The sequence below is a fragment of the Colletotrichum siamense genome (assembly GCF_013390195.1).
Source record: "Colletotrichum siamense strain Cg363 chromosome Unknown KSG_Cg363_contig04, whole genome shotgun sequence".
Classification (NCBI taxonomy): Eukaryota; Fungi; Ascomycota; class Sordariomycetes; order Glomerellales; family Glomerellaceae; genus Colletotrichum; species Colletotrichum siamense.
In genome coordinates, this window is record NW_023501017.1 from 181,376 (window position 1) to 199,284 (window position 17,909).

A 17,909-nucleotide genomic window follows, 5' to 3' on the forward strand; every position below is an offset into this window, starting at 1 on the left:
GGACCGTGAGCTTGCTAGCGGTTGACAGTCTTGCCTGGCCGGGCGATAGAGAAAAAGAAAAGAATGAGAGAGCTTAAGATTGCGTCCTCTCTGCTCATTTGAACACCGGCACATCAACAAACAGATCCTCCTGCTCCATGTACTCCTCAGTCTCCAAAGGCTCCATCGTCTCGACAGCCGCAGGATCAAACTCCATGGCGAACTTACGAATGCCAGACAGTGATGCCTTGCTCACGCTTGGCTTGACTCTCTTCAACACCTTCTCGAACAGGGCTTGAGTCAACATCCTCTTGCCCTTGTCTACGCCGACTTCTACAAAGGTTTCGCACGCAATGGTTGCTTGGACGCACAAGTGGTGGATGTCTGCACCCGAGAAGCGAGAAGTCATGAGAGCCAGGAGATAGTAGTCGACATCGTGGTGCAGAATCTCACCCCGTAAAGCGATTTCGAAGATCTCTGCTCTCATCTCGGCAGACGGGAGACCCATGTGAATCCGGTTGGGGATGCGACGGAGCACCGCCGGGTCGAGGTCACCGGGTGCATTGGTCGCGAGCAAGACCAACGGCAAGTTCTTCGCTGCGCCCAGTCCGTTCATTTCGGTCAGGATCTGGCTGATTTGGACCTTGGCCAAGTGGTTTACGGCCTTCTCTCGGGCTCCCAGGCACAAGTCTGCTTCGTCGAAGAAGAGAATGCTGGGGGCAAGCAGTGTTCCCAGGCTGAACAGGCCGCGAATGAGTAGTCTCGGTTCAGAGTCAATGTCCGAAATGTCCGCAAGAGAGACATTGATGACTGTGGATCCAGATTCGCGAGCCAGTACACGCGCGAGGTGCGTCTTTCCGGTCCCGGCCGGGCCGTACAGGAGCGTACCGCCGACGTGGGAGCGACGAAGAAGCCCGTACGATTTTTTGGAGTCCGCGGCCTCGCCGTGCTGTCGTATAATGCCCCGGATGGCGCCTTCAACTGCGGGCTCGAGAGCGATGTCCTCCCAGCCCACCTCGATATCCTTCGGGGAAATGAGACAATGGGAAAACTTCCGCTCCCACGAGTACTTGGAGTAAAGGAATGGCGGTCCCTGCAAGTATGTGATCTGGCGCATGACCTTCTGGACGTCTGGAGGAAATTTGGCCCATTCGTCATCCAAGTCCTGGAGAGGCTCGACAACGTTCCGAGGATCCAAGGCTCTGGGAGGGGCAGGGAAAGGCGGGTGAGGAGGAGGAGCGCCTGCACGCCCAGGTGGCCGCATCCCACGAGGAGGCTTGGGCATAGGCATAGGAGCTCGGGTTGGCAAAGGAGCACCGAAGTCGTTCCAGGCTTTGAGAGTCTTGGACAAGACATCATAGTCCAGAACAGCCTTTCTTATCTTATCGTCCTCGATGGGCTGGCCGATGGCACGAGAAATGGACTCGAGCCTCATCTCTGTGAGAGAAACCTGGCTCATCCGCTCAGCCATGGCCGAACCATCTATGAATGACCATTCGGCATATGGCGCAAGAAGAGAACTGCCGTAGCCGGGATTCTCCTCTCGGCGGATGTATCTCTTGATGTCTCTGATGTTGCGAGATAGTAGCTCACGCTTGCCGTCTGCTTTCAGCAGAGCCTCCTGGGCCACAGACCGGACTGGGAGAACTTCCGTTGGTGCAGCGAACGGAAGAGGCAGCCGTCCAGGGGGGCCACGATGCTGTCCCGATATATAGGTCGTGCTGTGCGGAGGGCTCTCGGTCGTGACGACGAGAAGAATACCCTGACGGACTGGGTAATCGCGGATCGCAGTTTGCAGGTCTCGGAACAAGGATGCCGTGAGGTCGCTCTCACTGATGAAGAGGTGAACAATCAGGGGTACCGGGCGAGAGTCGCTTGCCTTCTTGATGCGTGGTGCATTGAGTACAGCACAAAAGGGGATGAACTTCTGTGGAGTAGTGTCATCAGTCGTTGGCCAGTTCGAATGGAGCTTCCGCGCTCACCTGTTTCTTTGGCTCTTCATCCTCCGAGTCGTAACAGTCATGCGGAGCAACTCCTTCTTCAGATACGTTAACGACACCAGGCGGTGGACGTGGGCAACCATAGGGAAGGGGCAAGGGCGGTGGCGGCGGCTGCCAGGGCTCTCGGTTCAACAAGATGTCCAGGTAGTTGCCCATGGCCTCGTCGTCGTCGGAGTCACTAGAACTGTCGCTGCTAATGCTCGATGCGTCTGATGCATCTGGGGGTGCATAGTGATCTCCTAGATCCTCAAGGTCATCCCGTGTGAGGGTGATGAGATCGCTGTCGATTGTCCTGGCGAAGTGCTTGACAACGTTTCTCGTGAAGTTGGCCGTTGATTCAGACGCTGCAGACATGAAGGTGTGGAGTCTGATGATGTTTTTGGTGAACCTGACGCCATTGCTGGCGCAAGATCTGGGGAGCAAGTCTTCCTCCAACGGGGCATCTCTGCGAACAAGTCCGAGGAGCGGATTGAACAAGGTCGAGCCCATTTCGTAAACGTCTGCGGCTGGCTCGGGGTTGGAAGATGTTTCCAGCTCATCTCTGCAATTGTCACCCTTGTTTGAGGGTATGTCGTCCAGAAGACGCAGGAACTCTGGATGGTCGTTCCATTCCTCAGTCGTTGTGACGCAGTTATCGAGGAGCCACTGTGGAAGTTCAATTGTGGGCGGTTGCTTTTCTCAAGGTCAGCACTTCTACGTATTTCAGATGTTTCGCTGAGGTGAACAGTAGGAGTAGCACTACTCACAGGGGTAACCTCAACTTCCTCTTCAGCATCTTCGTCTGCATCGTTGACCTCATCTTCGCTTTGGGTGTCAGAACTGGGAACAGGCACTCCTTCACGTTCAGCGTAGGACATGAAATCTTCCATGGGTTCCTTCTGTCCCCTCCAAGGGACCCTAACGGTTGGTATCTCTTCACCTTCGTTGTTCGTCATGATGTTTTCACTGTGTCGATAGTAGGATTCCCAAAATTGTCTCTGTAAGCAAGAGTGCGAACATGTTTTAGCATTTAAACAACGCCATCGAGTCTCTCGCTGCTACAGAGGACGAGCTCAGAGACTCTGGACGCCGGCAGATGTAGAGTACCTTACCCCGCTTGACAGCCTGTTCTTACTCGCATCAGCAGTGCAGCCTCAAGTACGTCATGAGCGTGTTTTGCTTCCATTGGGTGCCTCTTGTTTCACACGTATCGGTTGGCTCTCAATAGCAGGGCGGTCATCGTCGTGATGCACCACGCGCCCCTCTGCCTAAACCGTTATCTCGATTCGGTTACTGCACCCGGAGAGGCTCGGCTTGCCTCTGGGGGCTAGACCAGTCTGCCGCGTGCCATGACCACGATGTACGCAGTCACCGATCTCCAATCACTCTGACGCCTCATGCGACGCATGTGACGCGTGTCGCAGCATGTCGTGCTCTTGTCGAAGAAACCTCAACGCGGCCTGCTGCCCGTCTCTTGAGCAGATGACATTGATGAGAAGCTTCAGGCAGATGAGATGGCATGAAAGTACCCGGATCATCGGTGGTCCGGGGCCGAGATGTTGAGGCTTAAACATCCAAGATCATCAGCAGCAAGGAGTGCCATTGTGGCTAGTGAATACGAATCCCAAAATAAACCAGCCGTCAGTGGCGTCAATCCTCCAATCTCGCCCCAAAGTGCCCAGGTTGTTTCTCACTCAGATTTGCGTGCGAGAATCCACTTGGTGGCTCGTCCTCCTGGAAACCCCCTGTTCGTTTCCCAGAACGGTTAGCATAAACACTGCCCCTATTCCTTTTTCTGTGGGACTGTCGAAGATTCATTTGCTCATTTGCGGCTGATGTTTGCCCAGCGCCTGGGCCTCCAGTTTGTTGGAACTTGGCCCTGGGCCAAGTGTTTCCCAGTGGTGGCCCCAGGGACCAGGTTCGTAGCTAGGCGGCAGCGTGGCAGCCAGCAGCGGGCGGACTCGTGTGTTGTGGTGGTGTTTTTCGATGTTTTCTCATTTCATTTCCCGGGTCTTTTTTTCACTTTCCGTGTTCTGCACATCCACGCTCACTCACTGAACCTTCGTGGCACACTCCCGTCGCTGTTGGTCGGGGTATCGATGCTTGCCTGGGTCTGTTCTATAATTTCTTAATGATTTTCTGAATTCGTCATTCGTTACTTTTGTGCTCTAGACGCCGCCGCGTTCACTCGTTACACGCGCGACAATGGCGTTCGCATTGCCGCATCTTCTCTTCGCCATTTTGGCCGTTTTTCATTTGGGACCGGTGGCTGCAGCTGAAGGCGACATCAACCTCTGCGGACAGTCTGACCACTGGAACTCGACTGAGGTCCCATACTCTTGTAGGTTAACACTCCCATATACCATCGTGAGTGAGGCTTGTTGACATGGGCTTCTAGTCAACAACAATGCTTGGGGCAACGACAGCTCCGGCTACCAGTGCATGGCCGTGCATGATGGCGGTCGCAGCTTCGATGTCACCTACAAGTGGACAGGTGACGCTTCTCTTGTAAAAGGATTCCCCTACATGAAGGCGCACCCTTCGAGATTGCCCGTACAGCTGTGGAATGTCTCGCGACTTCAGTTTACCGCGGAATGGCAGACGTATGTGAAGGGCAAGGAGAGCGCCAGCGCCGATGAGCAAGCCAAGGCATTCGACGACATCAGCCTCTACGCCAACGTTGCCGTAGATATGTTCCTGTCTGACAACATCACCAACTCCACCGGCCTCAACGCGCCCTTTGAGATTATGATTTGGCCGTGGTGGGTGCCGACGGTCAAGCCTTTGGGCTGGGCCGAGTCCACGCCCGACACGGATACCGTCACCATCGACGGCACCAAGTTCTCTCTGTACCACGGCTGGAATGACGGCGGACAGCATGTCTTCTCTTGGCTGTCGCGCACCAACCTGACCAAGACGGACGCCGATTTCAGCCCGCTGTTGAAGTACATCTGGAAGAAGGGTCTGCTTTCCGGAGCGCTCTACCTGGGCCAGCTGGAGTTCGGATCAGAGATCAAGCATGCCGGAGAGGAGGTTCACTTTGAGGCCAAGAACTACAACCTGAGCATCGTCAGACAAGGCGACCCGGAAGACATCACGACCTCGACTTCGACGACTTCATCGGCCAAGACATCGAAGACGCCCACGCCGACGACAACCATCCCCTCTGAGATGCTAGTCTCCGCCACCTCAAGCACTCCGAGCAGCACCAACGCGGCTGCTCCGACGGGGGTCATGAACATCATGCCCTGGTCGCTGGCACTTGCTGCTTACTTATTATAACAACGAGACGTAATGTAGATGGTTCAATGTAGACATGGGATATCTGGCGTTCATGATTGGTAATGTTTGACTTTTCTAATTGATGCAACTGAATTATTGATGAGTGTTGCTATTAGGGCAAACATGTTCAGCTTATAACTACCTGTACGTATATTGAATATAGCTTATCTCTATTCTTTCCAAAGGAAAGGAGGGGAGTCAATACTCTTATCGTCTCCATTGTTATCGCTACTGTCGCGTTGCTAATAGCATCGTCGCTACTGTTGTGATCTGTATCTGCTGTTGTAGTTACCTCGATGGTTGTCGGCGTTGTTATGCATCATCACCATCCGCCCGTATAGCTAGAAATATCTGCCCGAATAGCAAAAATTGCATTGATTGTAGTTTGCGGACAGTTACTCACTGTTGACGGATCGGTGCTCACAAGTCACTGTTTCGATTCCATTGCTCAGAGCTCCTAATCACAGACTTAGTCGCATAGTGAAGAAGTGAGAAGCCAACTCAAGATTCGTGCTTAAAAATGCTTCATGTCCCCTCGTAAAGCTTTTGCTGCCTGCTCAATATCTGCACCCTCCAGTAAACACCTTGGCCGTTGTAAGCATTCAAACACCCGGACAAAATTTGACTAAGGTCTACATCTCAATATTTACCTGCAATGGAACAACCCAAGAAGACCAAGCCCAGCCCCTCGCGCAGCCACGGCGCCTACAAGTGCATATGCCACATATGCACCAATTGCACTTCTCTCGTGTCCGTTTACGGCACTTATTGCGCTGACTGCATAGCTGCTGGCCACTCTAGTCTTGCAGCAGTTTGAGTGCAGTTGCGAAAGCAGTAGAAATGGTTAGCAGACGCGTGGTGGCGCTTCATGATCATGGAGGTATAGCATTGGCGAAGCAGCATTTGAGTATGGCGCTGCTGAACTCACTAAGTCACCCTAAGTAGTCTTCATCTATCTTATACAAGTTCTCTTTTCATGACTGTCATATCTATCGTCTAAGGAAATCTAAAGAGAGCGACGCGCAATTCTATGAGTCTACGACTCTATGTCTTCCTCCTACTCTCTACTTCCCGCAGCTGTTGCTCTTTTCCTCTATCATGCTCTACGCTCATGTCCATTCTCATCCCAGTGTTCTGGTTCTAGTCGTCTTCGTCTATATCAAGAGCACCGATTATATCCAACTTTACGCCTCCAGTTTTGCACGCGGCAACAATCTCCTTTGGCACACTGCCATTATCACCCTGAACGGCGACAACAGTCTTGAGCATGCTGTGAGTGACACTCGCGACCTGCAACGTGTATTCGAGCAATTCAGTGACTTCCTCGTCCGTGCCAAGCTCGTTGAAAAATTCCAAGACTTCCAGATTCGGCGGGAGACCAACGGAGTGCATGCGTGGTTTCTTTGAAGACTTGCCAAAAAGCTGGTAGTCCCAATTCAACCTCAACGACTTCACTTTCTCAAAATCTCTCATCCTAACGGGTTTCCTGCCACCGAGCGTTGGGTGGTCGATGGTGATTGTCTCGAGTGAGTGACCCTGGGAGTTGAGTGCTAGGATGTAGTCGCTAAAATTGTCTGAACTCTCTTCCAATTCCGGGCTTGGCTGCTCCAACTGCGTCATAACGAACTCCTTCAAACCCTCGGGAAATTCGAGAATATCCGACAGCGCATCATCGTTGATGTCGCACTCGATGAGATGCAGCTTGTGCAGCGCTGTTTCGTGGGGTCGCTCAATCAGGTCGAACCCGCGGTAATCCAGCTTCGCTCGCCTGATGACTAGCGTCTCCAGTGTCGGGTGCGCAAAGATGTGGACATTCTCGCGGAGATCCCAGTACGCATCGTCGGGACACTGGTAAAATAGCGTGCAGTGCTTTAAGCATGCCAAGTCGAAGGGGCCATTGAAGAGAGCACCGATTCCGTGAAGCAGAGTGACGGGTACGGACACCTCGAGGGTCGCGAGGTTGCTCATGGTGCTGATGGTTCGACTGAGGGCCTCAAAGCGGGTCGGCGGGTGGTGTGAGCCATGAATCGGCCCATCGAGTCTCAGGTGCGAGAGTTCGTGGGCGGGATACTCGAGGCTGACGTCCTGGATGGCAGAACCGCGACGCATGCGACGACTGAGGGATTCTGAGAAGACGAGGTGCTGCTCCGGGTCGTCGAAGCGCACTTGGCGATAGAGGATGGCGTCGGCGAGCTCGTGCCAGGCCCTATTGACACGGCTCACGGCGCAAAGGTCGCTGCGCGAGGTGCGGCCGACGGCCTCGAAGATGTGCAGGAGCAACTCATCGGGGAGCAGGGCAAGCTGCCTGGGGACGGAAGTCGTGACAGACAGGATGCGGGATTGCGCTCGTGAATGCGACGACTGCGCCCGTTGAGCTTGCTGAGCTTGAGCTTGCGATCCGGCCTGCGGGTCGGCATTTGCGCCCGTCGTGGAATCGCGCGACATCCTGGTCCCACGATGAGTTGAAGAGTGGGAGAAGTGGATCCAAAAGTTGAGGTTCGCAGTCTGATAACGAGATGTTGCTGATAAAGTCTTGAACAGATGGCTGATAACGGCATTATGTCAGCATCCTCTCGGTGTTGCCGCAAGCGGTGAGCCAGTCATCGAGTCTGAGAACGGTCTGATTGGCCGCACATTCTGCCGCTCTCGGCTTATCGATAAGCGTCTCAGTCTCGATAAGCATGCGACCGTCTGTCTCTCTTCAGTGCTTCACTGCGTTCCAAGTTGGTGAAGCCCCTGAACCCGCTGAAACTGTTGCACTCCTGAGAGCGTCGGAGGCCTTGTCTGCCAAGAAACCAGCCATCTCAATCAAATCATACACGCAGCAAGTGCATTACTGTTTTTGTGAGCATAAATGAAATTTATTTTAAAGAGAGGTCTTTAGCGATACTTGGCATGAGATATCAACCGGTCGACAGGCGTTGATGCCCTGCTAGCTAAGTGTGCATGCATGCAGCTCATGATAAAGCGATCCAATCACAAGTTGCGTGACGCTAAACAAAATGGCAGTCATATGACCAGATGCCGGGTCGCACACCCGTAGGCCAGCCCAAAGTGCAAATCTCTCAAAACGCCCCCTCGGAACGATGTAAACACAGTACCCCGAAGCCGCCGTCATGTGGCTCATTGACGTCGAGACGCTGCAGACGGAAGAGTTCTTTGGCAAAATCCCTCAGTATGCCATACTCTCTCATACATGGCACGGCACGGATGAAGTCACTTTCAGGGAATGGGAACAGCGGGACTCAGCTGCGATCCAGTCAAAGTCGGGTTACACCAAAATCCTCAACGCCTGCCATCAGACACAGAAAGAGGGTCTGAGGTACCTGTGGGTTGACACGAATTGCATCAACAAGGAGAGTTCCGCAGAGCTTTCTGAGGCAATCAACTCCATGTTCGCCTGGTACCGAGACGCCCAAGTTTGCTTTGCATTTCTAGACGATGTTCAATTCGGCCCACCATTTTACTACACCTCCTCTGACCTGTCGGATGAGAGAACAGGATTAGAGATTGATGACGAAACGGGTTTCATTCACAGTCGCTGGTTCACCCGTGGTTGGACTCTCCAAGAGCTACTTGGCCCGACTCGACTCATATTCTTTGACTGCAACTGGAAGTCACTAGGGACCCGCAGTTGGTTGTCCCGACGTATCTCAACTGCGACAAACATAGACGAATTTTATCTTGCAGACGCCTTTGTCGGAGATCCTTCCTCTAGATCGGTGGTGATAGAAAAGCCCAGTATATCGGAAAAGATGTCATGGCTATCCACAAGAAAAACAACGAGAGTCGAGGACTTGGCCTACTGTATGTTGGGTATTTTCGACTTGAACATGCCTCTTCTATACGGCGAGGGTATGAAAGCTTTTGCTCGGTTACAAGAAGAGATCATCAAAGGATCTAATGACCAGACAATATTTTGTTGGCCTTGGGATAAAAACATTGTTCCGTTGAACTGGGGCAGCTTGCTTGCGCCCGAGCCATCACTCTTCAAGGACGGGCGTCTTTATGGATCAACATCGACCGTTCATTGGTCGCCGTGGTCGAAGACAACATCGTACGTCATGACGAACGCCGGTTTACGCATCAGATTTCCTACGCTGAGGCTGGGTGGCGGAATAGAGCTGGCCATTCTCACTGCTCACCACAACAAACACTTCCTACAGAGTCGAGTTTGTATCACTTTGAAGACAATCCTTCCGCATGGAGAGACAACCAAAAGCGTCGTGGATGATTCCGCCACAATAGCGCAGAGATTTCCGATACCACCGGACCTAGTCGTCCTCAACGAACTAGACGCATTATCTATTTCGGCCTCCGCGCTCAAGGAAATTTGCATTCGCCCGTTACCGAATCTCAATGTAGACTTAGACGCGGCTCTGCGAGGCTGGGAACTGGGAATATCTCGGTCAAGGGTGAGCGCATCGGCAATCTTACTTATCTTTGACGATGCTGTTGGCTGTGACTTGTTTGGAGCTTTCCCGATCGGAGGCACATCGCAGCTACGGCTCGAGCCACTCTCCAGGAACTTGTTTCCTGTGGCACCCTCTGATACATCGTCTACCAGTGCTACAGAGTTTTACTTCATCCAAGCTAGCGGAGCACATCTAGCCAGCCTGGTTGTGGGAATTCACAGACGAAGCGAAAATACATATTTCCCTGGCATTCTGGACGTGCCTGACTGGTTTTGTTATTTCAAAGAGCATGAGAGACATTTTCCCTCAATGTATGACCGATCCACATCAGCCGTGACCCCTGATGGGCGTATATCGGTACGACTGGATTGGAGCGTGTTCAAAACTGACGGCTTTGTGATTAAACCGGTCTATGTCTTGCCAGGAAAAATGCCTTTCAGATATTGAGATATAGAAGAAGAGCGTTCGGGAGTTTAGTAACCAATCAATAGACCGCAGTTCTCTACCATGTTCGTATGTTTGCCAGTACAAATATCGCAGCCAAGTAACAACTCGCGGATACGAAATAGGGTATTCCCAATGCCGCACCACCCAAAGCAATCGCCTTTACCCAAAGAACCATCATAAGCGGCGCTCCGAGCAATGATCCAGATGTCTTGACCATCATTACGATGGAAAAGATGTGAGAGTCCGGGTCAGCAGTGTCCAGCTGCTGCTCGTTCCGCTTAGGGGCAATGAACGGCGACTTCAACAACGAAAGAGTGAAGACCGGCAACGCGGAGCCCAGGGCATACAGAAATAGAGACGGGACAAGCATCCAAGTGCTTGTAGCCACGGAAATCGCCAGTGCGCCGAGAACAGACACGACGAGGCAGACGTTGGCATAGTACATGTTCATCCGGTGACTCGCCAGCTCGGGGGAAAGGTGCCGGGAGGCGTTCCGACGCGAGCGAAGCAGTGCTGGAATGATGATAGTCAGAAGGGTGAAGTTTACTACGGCCTTTGCCGAAAGCAGATAGCCAGTAGAGGCGAATGTCCAGTGGTACCGCTTTGAAATGTACTGAACCAGAAGCTTCGTATCTGAGCTTGCAAGAGAGGTCAAGACGTAACTGATGAGCAGAAGCGTCATATTGCGCGGATGGCTCGCAATGATGGAGCGCAAGACGCCAAAACGTTGGATGACAGATCTCACTAGTGAGGGATTGGCGTCTTGGGCTTTTAAGACTGGGGAAGAGAGAAGTGGACGCGACTGCTCATCTCCATGACGTGCCCGAGATGAAGAAGAAGGGGCGGCAGACGAATCTTCGACAAGAGAGATGGCCGGAATCGCTGAGAGGAGGAGGCATATCCCAATCCAGAAGGGCAGCCATAGTAGCAGGCTCATGGTGGCCGACGCAAGAGCGGGGCCAAGAAGCGCTACAACATAGGAGACGGAACTCATCCAGCCGAAATATGTCGCCCTTCGAGACCCGATTAGTTTACAGATACGTGGCGGAAATGGACGACATCCTCACCTCTCAACATGATCATCGGTCATGCCAGACGCGATTGCGTACGTAATTGAGTTGAACACACAATCGCCCCCCAACACGGAGAGAAACGGAGAGGCAACAATGGCCTTAGTCGGGAGCGCCTGCTCAAAATAACCGACGAGAACAGCCCAGGTCAACATGAAGATCCGAGGTACGAGGTTGAGGGACAGAATAGTGCGCCGGCCGTACCGCTCAGCAAGAAAGCCTAGCGGGATGGTCATGACAAAGTCTAGAAATATTGTCAACCTTGGTTCTCCCCGACATGTGAGAATCTAGTCCTTACCTCCCACGATCCATGCCGTTTCCATGGTTCCTTGAATCCATGCCAGCCGTTGCTGGACGCTGTCGATCTTGCACAGAGTTTCGTCCACACTGCCATCCCGATCGACCACCGAGGGATCCGCAGCCAGGTAGTGCTCGCGGCAAAGTCGACGCTCGACGACTCTGTTCAGGGGCAGCTGATAGAGACTCGCGGCCAGATTCACCAGCAGCACCAAGGCCAGGAGGGCACCGATCCCCGCTTTCCGCGACTTACGCGGGGCTTGCGGCAACGCGTGGCCATCGGATGCAACGTGCTCGCCCTCGGCGTCCACGGAAGTTGACATGATCCACAGATCGCGTGGTGAATCTGGGGTTGACGGAGTTTGACATGCGATTAATGTTCGGTCGGAGCGCGGGGAATTTCGGGACACTGGGGTCAACTATGTGATGACTAAGCTTCTATCTTCCCGCGCCGGACATCTTAAAGTACAAGCATGATGCCGATGGCCATGGGACGAACACGGCGCTAGTTGATAAAGTCAAATTCATACACTGATTTTACGGAGTTCTTCAGTTATCAAAACGAACAGTTTGTGATGCGGAATGTAATTATTTACTCCGATGGTGGCGTTTTCAGTTTGCTTAATTAGGTCGCATATCAGATCCGAAGCTTGCCAACATCTTCCCCTATTCGGCTCTTGACCACGGGAACCTACTTAGTGTCAAAACACGGGTGGGAGTTTTAAGAACAAGACGAACTGTTTGCCGTTTGAGCTTACCTCATGTTCAATATTCAAACCCCAAGGCATAGCGGACTGCATCCGCCACCCCCGTTCGCTGATCATGAAGCTAAGCCTCTATTGGAACCTGTCAATCCTGACGGCGTAGGCAGCCACGGTGGCTGCTCAGAGTGCCTATGAACGACTAACCGTTTGCTAAGATCGGTGTTGAATCTTAAGGTTGAGATGACAACGGCCATCCGTGGCTCAATCAATCAATTAGCCGGAAGCCTTGATTCCTCTTTTCAATTTACTCTACAGATAGAATCAGGCTGGCTGAAGCCCTTTCGCAACGCGCCTCAACCCTGCGCTGCCAAGCATGCATTGTTAGCCAATTATCCACATCCGTTGGAAGCCGGCAACGCAATCTCCTGACATATCTCTCCACTTGTGAGCGGCCGGGTGATCCTACTTAGGCAACGACTCGCTAAGCACACCCAAGAACCTCGACGACCAACACCATGCAGGGGTTGCCCATCCTTTTAAACGATGCCCAGCCTGCTCGGCACCCCTGAATCTCAAAATCGATCTTTGGTACTTTAGTTGAATTGAAGACGCGACCCCGTTCCACGCTGAATCGTCAAACCCAACACAGCTCAATTGGATGAACCACAAAAATGACAACGTTACTCGACCTGCCCACAGAGCTGGTCTACAAGATCCTCTCCGGGCTAGCGGAACCCAATCCGGGACCTTACCGATTTCGCTTCGAAGATGCCAAGCCATCCTTCAACACCGAGCGCGTCAATCAGAGTTTATCGACAATGGCCAAAGTCTGTCGCACGTCGCGCACACTTCGCGATCTCGTTGAGCCACTGCTCTATGAGTTCGTATACATTCCCGACGCAACCGCGAAGCCACTTCTGTCGCTTCTGAGATGCTGGAAATCTCGGCCTCACTGTGCCGGATACGCAAGACGATTTACGGCAGAGACGAAGTGGGCTGCTGGAGGAACACCTCCTCAAGTCATTGACAAGAAAGATGTCGCATTTATCTCTGAGATAGCGAAGCATCTCAAAGTCTACTTGCGTGAGACTTGGCACGAGTATACCTGGAATACAGACATTCTCATCGAGCTCGCAATGTTTCAGGCGCACCGCATCCAGAGTATTGAGCTGGAATTTTGCCAGCGCAGGGGAATCTATCGCCCAGCGTTCGAGAGCCTTCTTCCCGAACTTGGCAATACGACACATATTAGCTTCCCGAGCCTCGACTATCTCTACGTCTTACAGGCAGGGTTGAGAGCAGGCGAGCTCGATCATGTGCTGGAGCGGGCACCAAATCTGTCCAAACTCCGCCTCTTCATGTGCGATTTCAACTATCCGAGCCAGACTCTGCCTGCCAATCTCACAAGCCTGTGCATTTTCCAATGCGTAATCGCGCCCTCTCGTCTAGAGACCATCATTTCAAGTATGGAGAAGTTGAGTCGGCTGGAGTGCACTATCTGGCGCGGCCAGCCAGAGGATCTGGCTAGGGTTATCACTTCTCTATCGAAGCACGCGAAGACGTTGAAGAGTCTCACAGTGTCGTTCAGATGGAATCGAAGGCCTGGAAGTTCGAGAGTGAAGGTGCCCTTAGAGGCGCTCACCAGCCTTGAGTCACTGACCACTGATGTTCGAAGTTTCGGTTTTGGAGGCACAGGTTTGGTACAATCCCTGCCCGCATCTCTATCAAAGCTGCGCATCATCAGATCACCGGAAACTACAAAAGATGAGCTGGCTTGTTTCTACACCGAGCTTTGCGCGGCACGGACGCGCGGGAGGGAAGACCTCAGAGTCCTATTGTCGGGGCCTGAATATTGGGAAGAGCTAGACAGCGATCACGACACTGTCTTTGACGGTTCGATGCTTTTCTAGCTCGTCAAATCATATTTTTCAGATGCATGTAGTGATGCCACGCGTTGTCAGCCGATGGAATTGAAACAAAGCCAAAATAAGATTACCGCAAACACCTAAGATGCCTATAAAAATGGCCAAACTCCTCGCTTTATCCAATATTGTTTTCCCAATTCCCTTTCCTATTTATTTTCTCATCGTTCTTTTCCTCAATGTACCTTTCATGACTGATCTCGACTTGCGTCATGTGCGCTGACGATCGAAATCCTGGCCTTGAACAGAGAATCAGTAAGAGATGACAAAACGACGATTGTCGGGACTAATTTCCAGTGCCGTTTGAAGAGTTGTAAGAGTTGTCAGCAGAACTATCCGGTTGTGGAAACGCATCACCAATAGCACCGTACGGGTTTCGGCCACCATTGGTAGCCGGGGAGCTACCAGGAAGAAGACGACCATCACCAATGGCACCGAAATTCGTTGAACCATTGACGAAGTCTCGACGCCGACCCCGGTTGGCTCGGGCATTAGGCGGCGGGAACGGGTGCGAGTCCGGCATCTCGTAGATCATCGGGTCGATGTCCATGTCTTCGCACAGCGCCATCGGAAGTGTATGGTAGAACTCGGTCTTCTCATCTTCATAAGACTGTCCACTCCCAAGTCGAGTAGCTGAAAAGTCAAAACTGGAGAGCCCAGCCCACTCTTTCTGGGGTTGAATAGAGAAAAGAGAAGGAGCTCCGAAAGTACGCAGAGGGTATTTTCTTCTGATTTGCCGATCATAGCTTTCTGGCTGAGGGAACCGTTGAGGGGCAACATCTGGAAGGTTGACAGGTACTTGAGGCTCCGGTTGGCGATGTCCAGGCTGTGGTCTCCTGTCAGCTGGATACAGTGCATACGGAATTGCAACGCGAGGATCATCGTAACGAGCATGTCCACATTGAACTTGCTTTTCTTGTAGGCACCGGTGGCACATGTATCCCATGCGCTTGACCTGGGTTTCTTCAAAGTCAGGGCAGCGACCTTCGGGGGATACTCTTGGGTTGGTGGAAATCTCGGCTGGTTGCTCAAGCCACCATCTTCCGCAACGTTCTTCGTCTTCCCATTGTGCCTGAGGCTTCACGTCAGTGACATGACCTATTTCATTGGATTGGAGAACACTGCTGCTGAGTTCGCAACCCTGGCGTTGCGGACACTCCCGGTTGATACAGGGGCAGATGGTGTATTTGTTGGTGCCGTTACACATGTTGATTGACTGGAAAGGTAATCTGGAGGCGTGATGTGGTTGACAAAATGGCTGTTCGAGATTGTTGTATCAAGTGATGACGTGTAGATAATGGATGCTGTTGTGTTTGAGTGACTGATAAGGAGAACATATTTGCTACGGGCTGGCTCTTCGTTATATAACATGAAGAGGGGCAAATGGCACGGAACTGACAATAAAATTGTTCTTGAAATAATTCAGCTTTCCACAAAGAGGAACGACAAGAAGATCAAAGGGATCAGAGGTCTCGTATCATGAACAAACAAGATGAGTCCAAGGCCTCGAGACAATGCGGTTGTACCTGCGATCAAAAAGTTCAGTTACCTGTTCTTTATTCAACGAATTGAAGATTCAAAGCCAGTGCCCTCATTGCACACCTGCGGCAAAAGAGGTTTTGTTGCAAGGTATGAGAACGACACGTTGTCCGCCATTAATTTATCGCAGCGGCTACACTCTCAATGGGATTGTTATTTGAACACTAGAAACGAAAACAATGGTTGTAATTGAGCCCTTACACATCAGGAGAGCTCACCTTGCCTTGTAAAATGATCAGAGCGTTTGGTTCACGGTGCCAACTAGACGCCTATTGCTCGTCACGATATACAAACGAGGTATCTTGGTAGACCATGGTGATGAAGAACCCGCGGGCCTGGAAAGGTCGGAGGAAAGTCTGACTTTCAATATCAAGACACATGCTTCGGAGCTGAAATACGGACTTCATACGGACTTCATTGTCTCATTCGTACGCTACTGGGTATCTTTTCCTCTCTTACCGTCAAACAAACTAACGCCAGTTGATTATGCAGAGTGTCCTCCCATACTTGCACACGCTGTCGAGGCAGGAGGACCTGAATTCCAGCCTCACGTCACTCAGCAACCGACGCCATAAACCCGCTCTCGTTCAACGACGCGCTCGACCCTTTCAGGAAACGGTCGTTTTCTCTCAAAACTACCCCTTCTCCATCTACGACGTTCGTATCTTTCACGATAACATCGGTCGTATTCATCGCGCTTGGCAATGTCCTCCAACAGGATGTCCTTTTGCTCCCTCTCGCCAGCGAGCATGGCCTGGAGTATCTCCACCTTTTTGAAGAGCTCGTCAACCCTTGCCGACCTAATGTGCTCGTCTGCAAGCTTTCGCTCAAGATCCGCAATTGTGCGCAACAGTTTTTCGACTTCGTACCGTCGCCCTTCTTGCAGCGTGTGATTTTCGCGCTCGATCCGGAGTTCCTCTTCGAGAATCTCAACTTTGCGCACAAGTTCCGAAATGCGACGCTCGTACCCATCCGTTGGCGGAAATCGAAGTCTTTCTTCTGCAAGGAGCTCCTCCAATTCGTCGACTCGGCGCAGCACCTCGCCCGCTTTGCGCTCCCAGTGCTCGACCCTCCTCTGCTCGCGCTCCAGGTCCAGCAGCAACCGTGCGTTTCGGTCCTCCAGATCCTTTCTCCAAATGCGGTTGTCTTCCTCCGAAATCCAAGTGCTCCGGAGAATCCGAATTTCCTCTCTGCTTTCGTTCAACCGAAGTAGACAGCTGTCGTAGTCTCTGGCAAGCTTGTCATGGCGGCATTTCAGATCATCGTAGTGGTGCGACTCATAGCCCCGGCCACGCAACCTGTCTTCCAGATGTTTGATCTTCTTATGCAGCTCCGTCCGAGAATGCTCGTAGCACAATTTGTCAGATCCTGTATCGTTGAAATTGAGGCACTTGTCGATCTTGCAGCAGTGCTCTTCGCAATAGCCAAGACGAAGTCTGGCCTTATTGCTGCAGCCAGATCTTCTGCATTCGTGTTCCTCGCAAAATGTCCCCCCTCCTATACGAATTCTGTCGCATCCATCCCAATTGCAAGAGTGTTTTTCACAGTATTCGCCGCTTATACAAACTTCGCGGCAGTCGGTAGTTCTGCAGGTATGTCGGCGACAATAGGTGCCAAAGCCCCCCTTCTTGACAACAATTGCGACGGCGTAGCACCGGGTCACCTCGCAGCCGTGGTCGCGGCAGAATAGTCTTTCGACATCTTTCTCATTGTCGCGAAAATTCAGACAGCCCTCGAAGGTGCATTTATGGTAACCGCAATAGCGGCAGTTGGGGAGACACAATTTGTCGCAGTCTTTGTAGATGCATCGTAGCTCTCGATAGTCTATTTTCACGTTAGTCTCTTACGATTCCACACAGGGACAGACAAGTGCATTACGTTTCTCGCAATGATCCCATAAGCCGTCCTTGTGCCGATGTCGCCATAATTTGCAGTCTTTGAAAGGGCATTTCTGGTGCTTGATGCAGCGGAAATCCGAATGGACCGTCTCGCGGCAGCCCTCTTCACGACAAATCCTTGCCACATGGTCGATGCAATAATCCGCGTCTAGTATTCGTCTTTCGAAGCATTTTCCAGTCGAACAACGGTGGTCTTTGCAGTAGCCACAGTCCCCGGGCCTTTCCTTGAAGCATCCCTCGACGCGGCAAATGTCTGTTCGAGCTGCCAGTCAGCGTCATGCTCCCGGACTTTGCACCAGACAAAACTTACGGCTCGAGCAAAACCACGGCAAAGCGACGCCGAGCGGACAATCCCCTCGACGTGTGCAATCTTTGAA

The 17,909-nt window shown here is 52.1% G+C and overlaps 7 protein-coding genes across 7 annotated transcripts; 3 read left to right on the forward strand and 4 right to left on the reverse strand.

Annotated features, from left to right (window-relative positions):
* Positions 1-94: 94 nt before the first annotated feature.
* On the reverse strand, positions 95-2,914 carry katnal1 (Katanin p60 ATPase-containing subunit A-like 1; the record flags this gene model as incomplete). The annotated part of the gene is made up of 3 exons (XM_036637807.1): positions 95-1,906; positions 1,962-2,651; positions 2,726-2,914. 3 exons carry the CDS (start codon positions 2,912-2,914, stop codon positions 95-97), a joined length of 2,691 nt encoding a protein of 896 aa, XP_036495624.1.
* A 1,249-nt stretch (positions 2,915-4,163) lies between these two features.
* On the forward strand, positions 4,164-5,240 carry GUN-1 (Endoglucanase-1; the record flags this gene model as incomplete). The annotated part of the gene is made up of 2 exons (XM_036637808.1): positions 4,164-4,299; positions 4,357-5,240. 2 exons carry the CDS (start codon positions 4,164-4,166, stop codon positions 5,238-5,240), a joined length of 1,020 nt encoding a protein of 339 aa, XP_036495620.1.
* A 1,140-nt stretch (positions 5,241-6,380) lies between these two features.
* On the reverse strand, positions 6,381-7,685 carry CGCS363_v005960 (uncharacterized protein; the record flags this gene model as incomplete). Its single annotated transcript, XM_036637809.1, has 1 exon — positions 6,381-7,685. The coding sequence occupies one exon, from the start codon at positions 7,683-7,685 to the stop codon at positions 6,381-6,383; it is 1,305 nt and encodes a 434-aa protein (XP_036496189.1).
* A 671-nt stretch (positions 7,686-8,356) lies between these two features.
* On the forward strand, positions 8,357-10,102 carry CGCS363_v005961 (Vegetative incompatibility protein HET-E-1; the record flags this gene model as incomplete). Its single annotated transcript, XM_036637810.1, has 3 exons — positions 8,357-8,731; positions 8,777-8,928; positions 8,959-10,102. 3 exons carry the CDS (start codon positions 8,357-8,359, stop codon positions 10,100-10,102), a joined length of 1,671 nt encoding a protein of 556 aa, XP_036496190.1.
* A 55-nt stretch (positions 10,103-10,157) lies between these two features.
* On the reverse strand, positions 10,158-11,792 carry atnC-4 (MFS efflux pump atnC; the record flags this gene model as incomplete). The annotated part of the gene is made up of 3 exons (XM_036637811.1): positions 10,158-11,115; positions 11,170-11,416; positions 11,471-11,792. 3 exons carry the CDS (start codon positions 11,790-11,792, stop codon positions 10,158-10,160), a joined length of 1,527 nt encoding a protein of 508 aa, XP_036496187.1.
* A 1,052-nt stretch (positions 11,793-12,844) lies between these two features.
* Positions 12,845-14,083, forward strand: CGCS363_v005963 (uncharacterized protein; the record flags this gene model as incomplete). The annotated part of the gene is made up of 1 exon (XM_036637812.1): positions 12,845-14,083. One exon carries the CDS (start codon positions 12,845-12,847, stop codon positions 14,081-14,083), a length of 1,239 nt encoding a protein of 412 aa, XP_036496188.1.
* A 298-nt stretch (positions 14,084-14,381) lies between these two features.
* CGCS363_v005964 (uncharacterized protein) lies at positions 14,382-17,335 on the reverse strand (the record flags this gene model as incomplete). Its single annotated transcript, XM_036637813.1, has 4 exons — positions 14,382-14,705; positions 14,807-15,167; positions 16,351-17,097; positions 17,298-17,335. 4 exons carry the CDS (start codon positions 17,333-17,335, stop codon positions 14,382-14,384), a joined length of 1,470 nt encoding a protein of 489 aa, XP_036496349.1.
* Between the last annotated feature and the right edge of the window lie 574 nt (positions 17,336-17,909).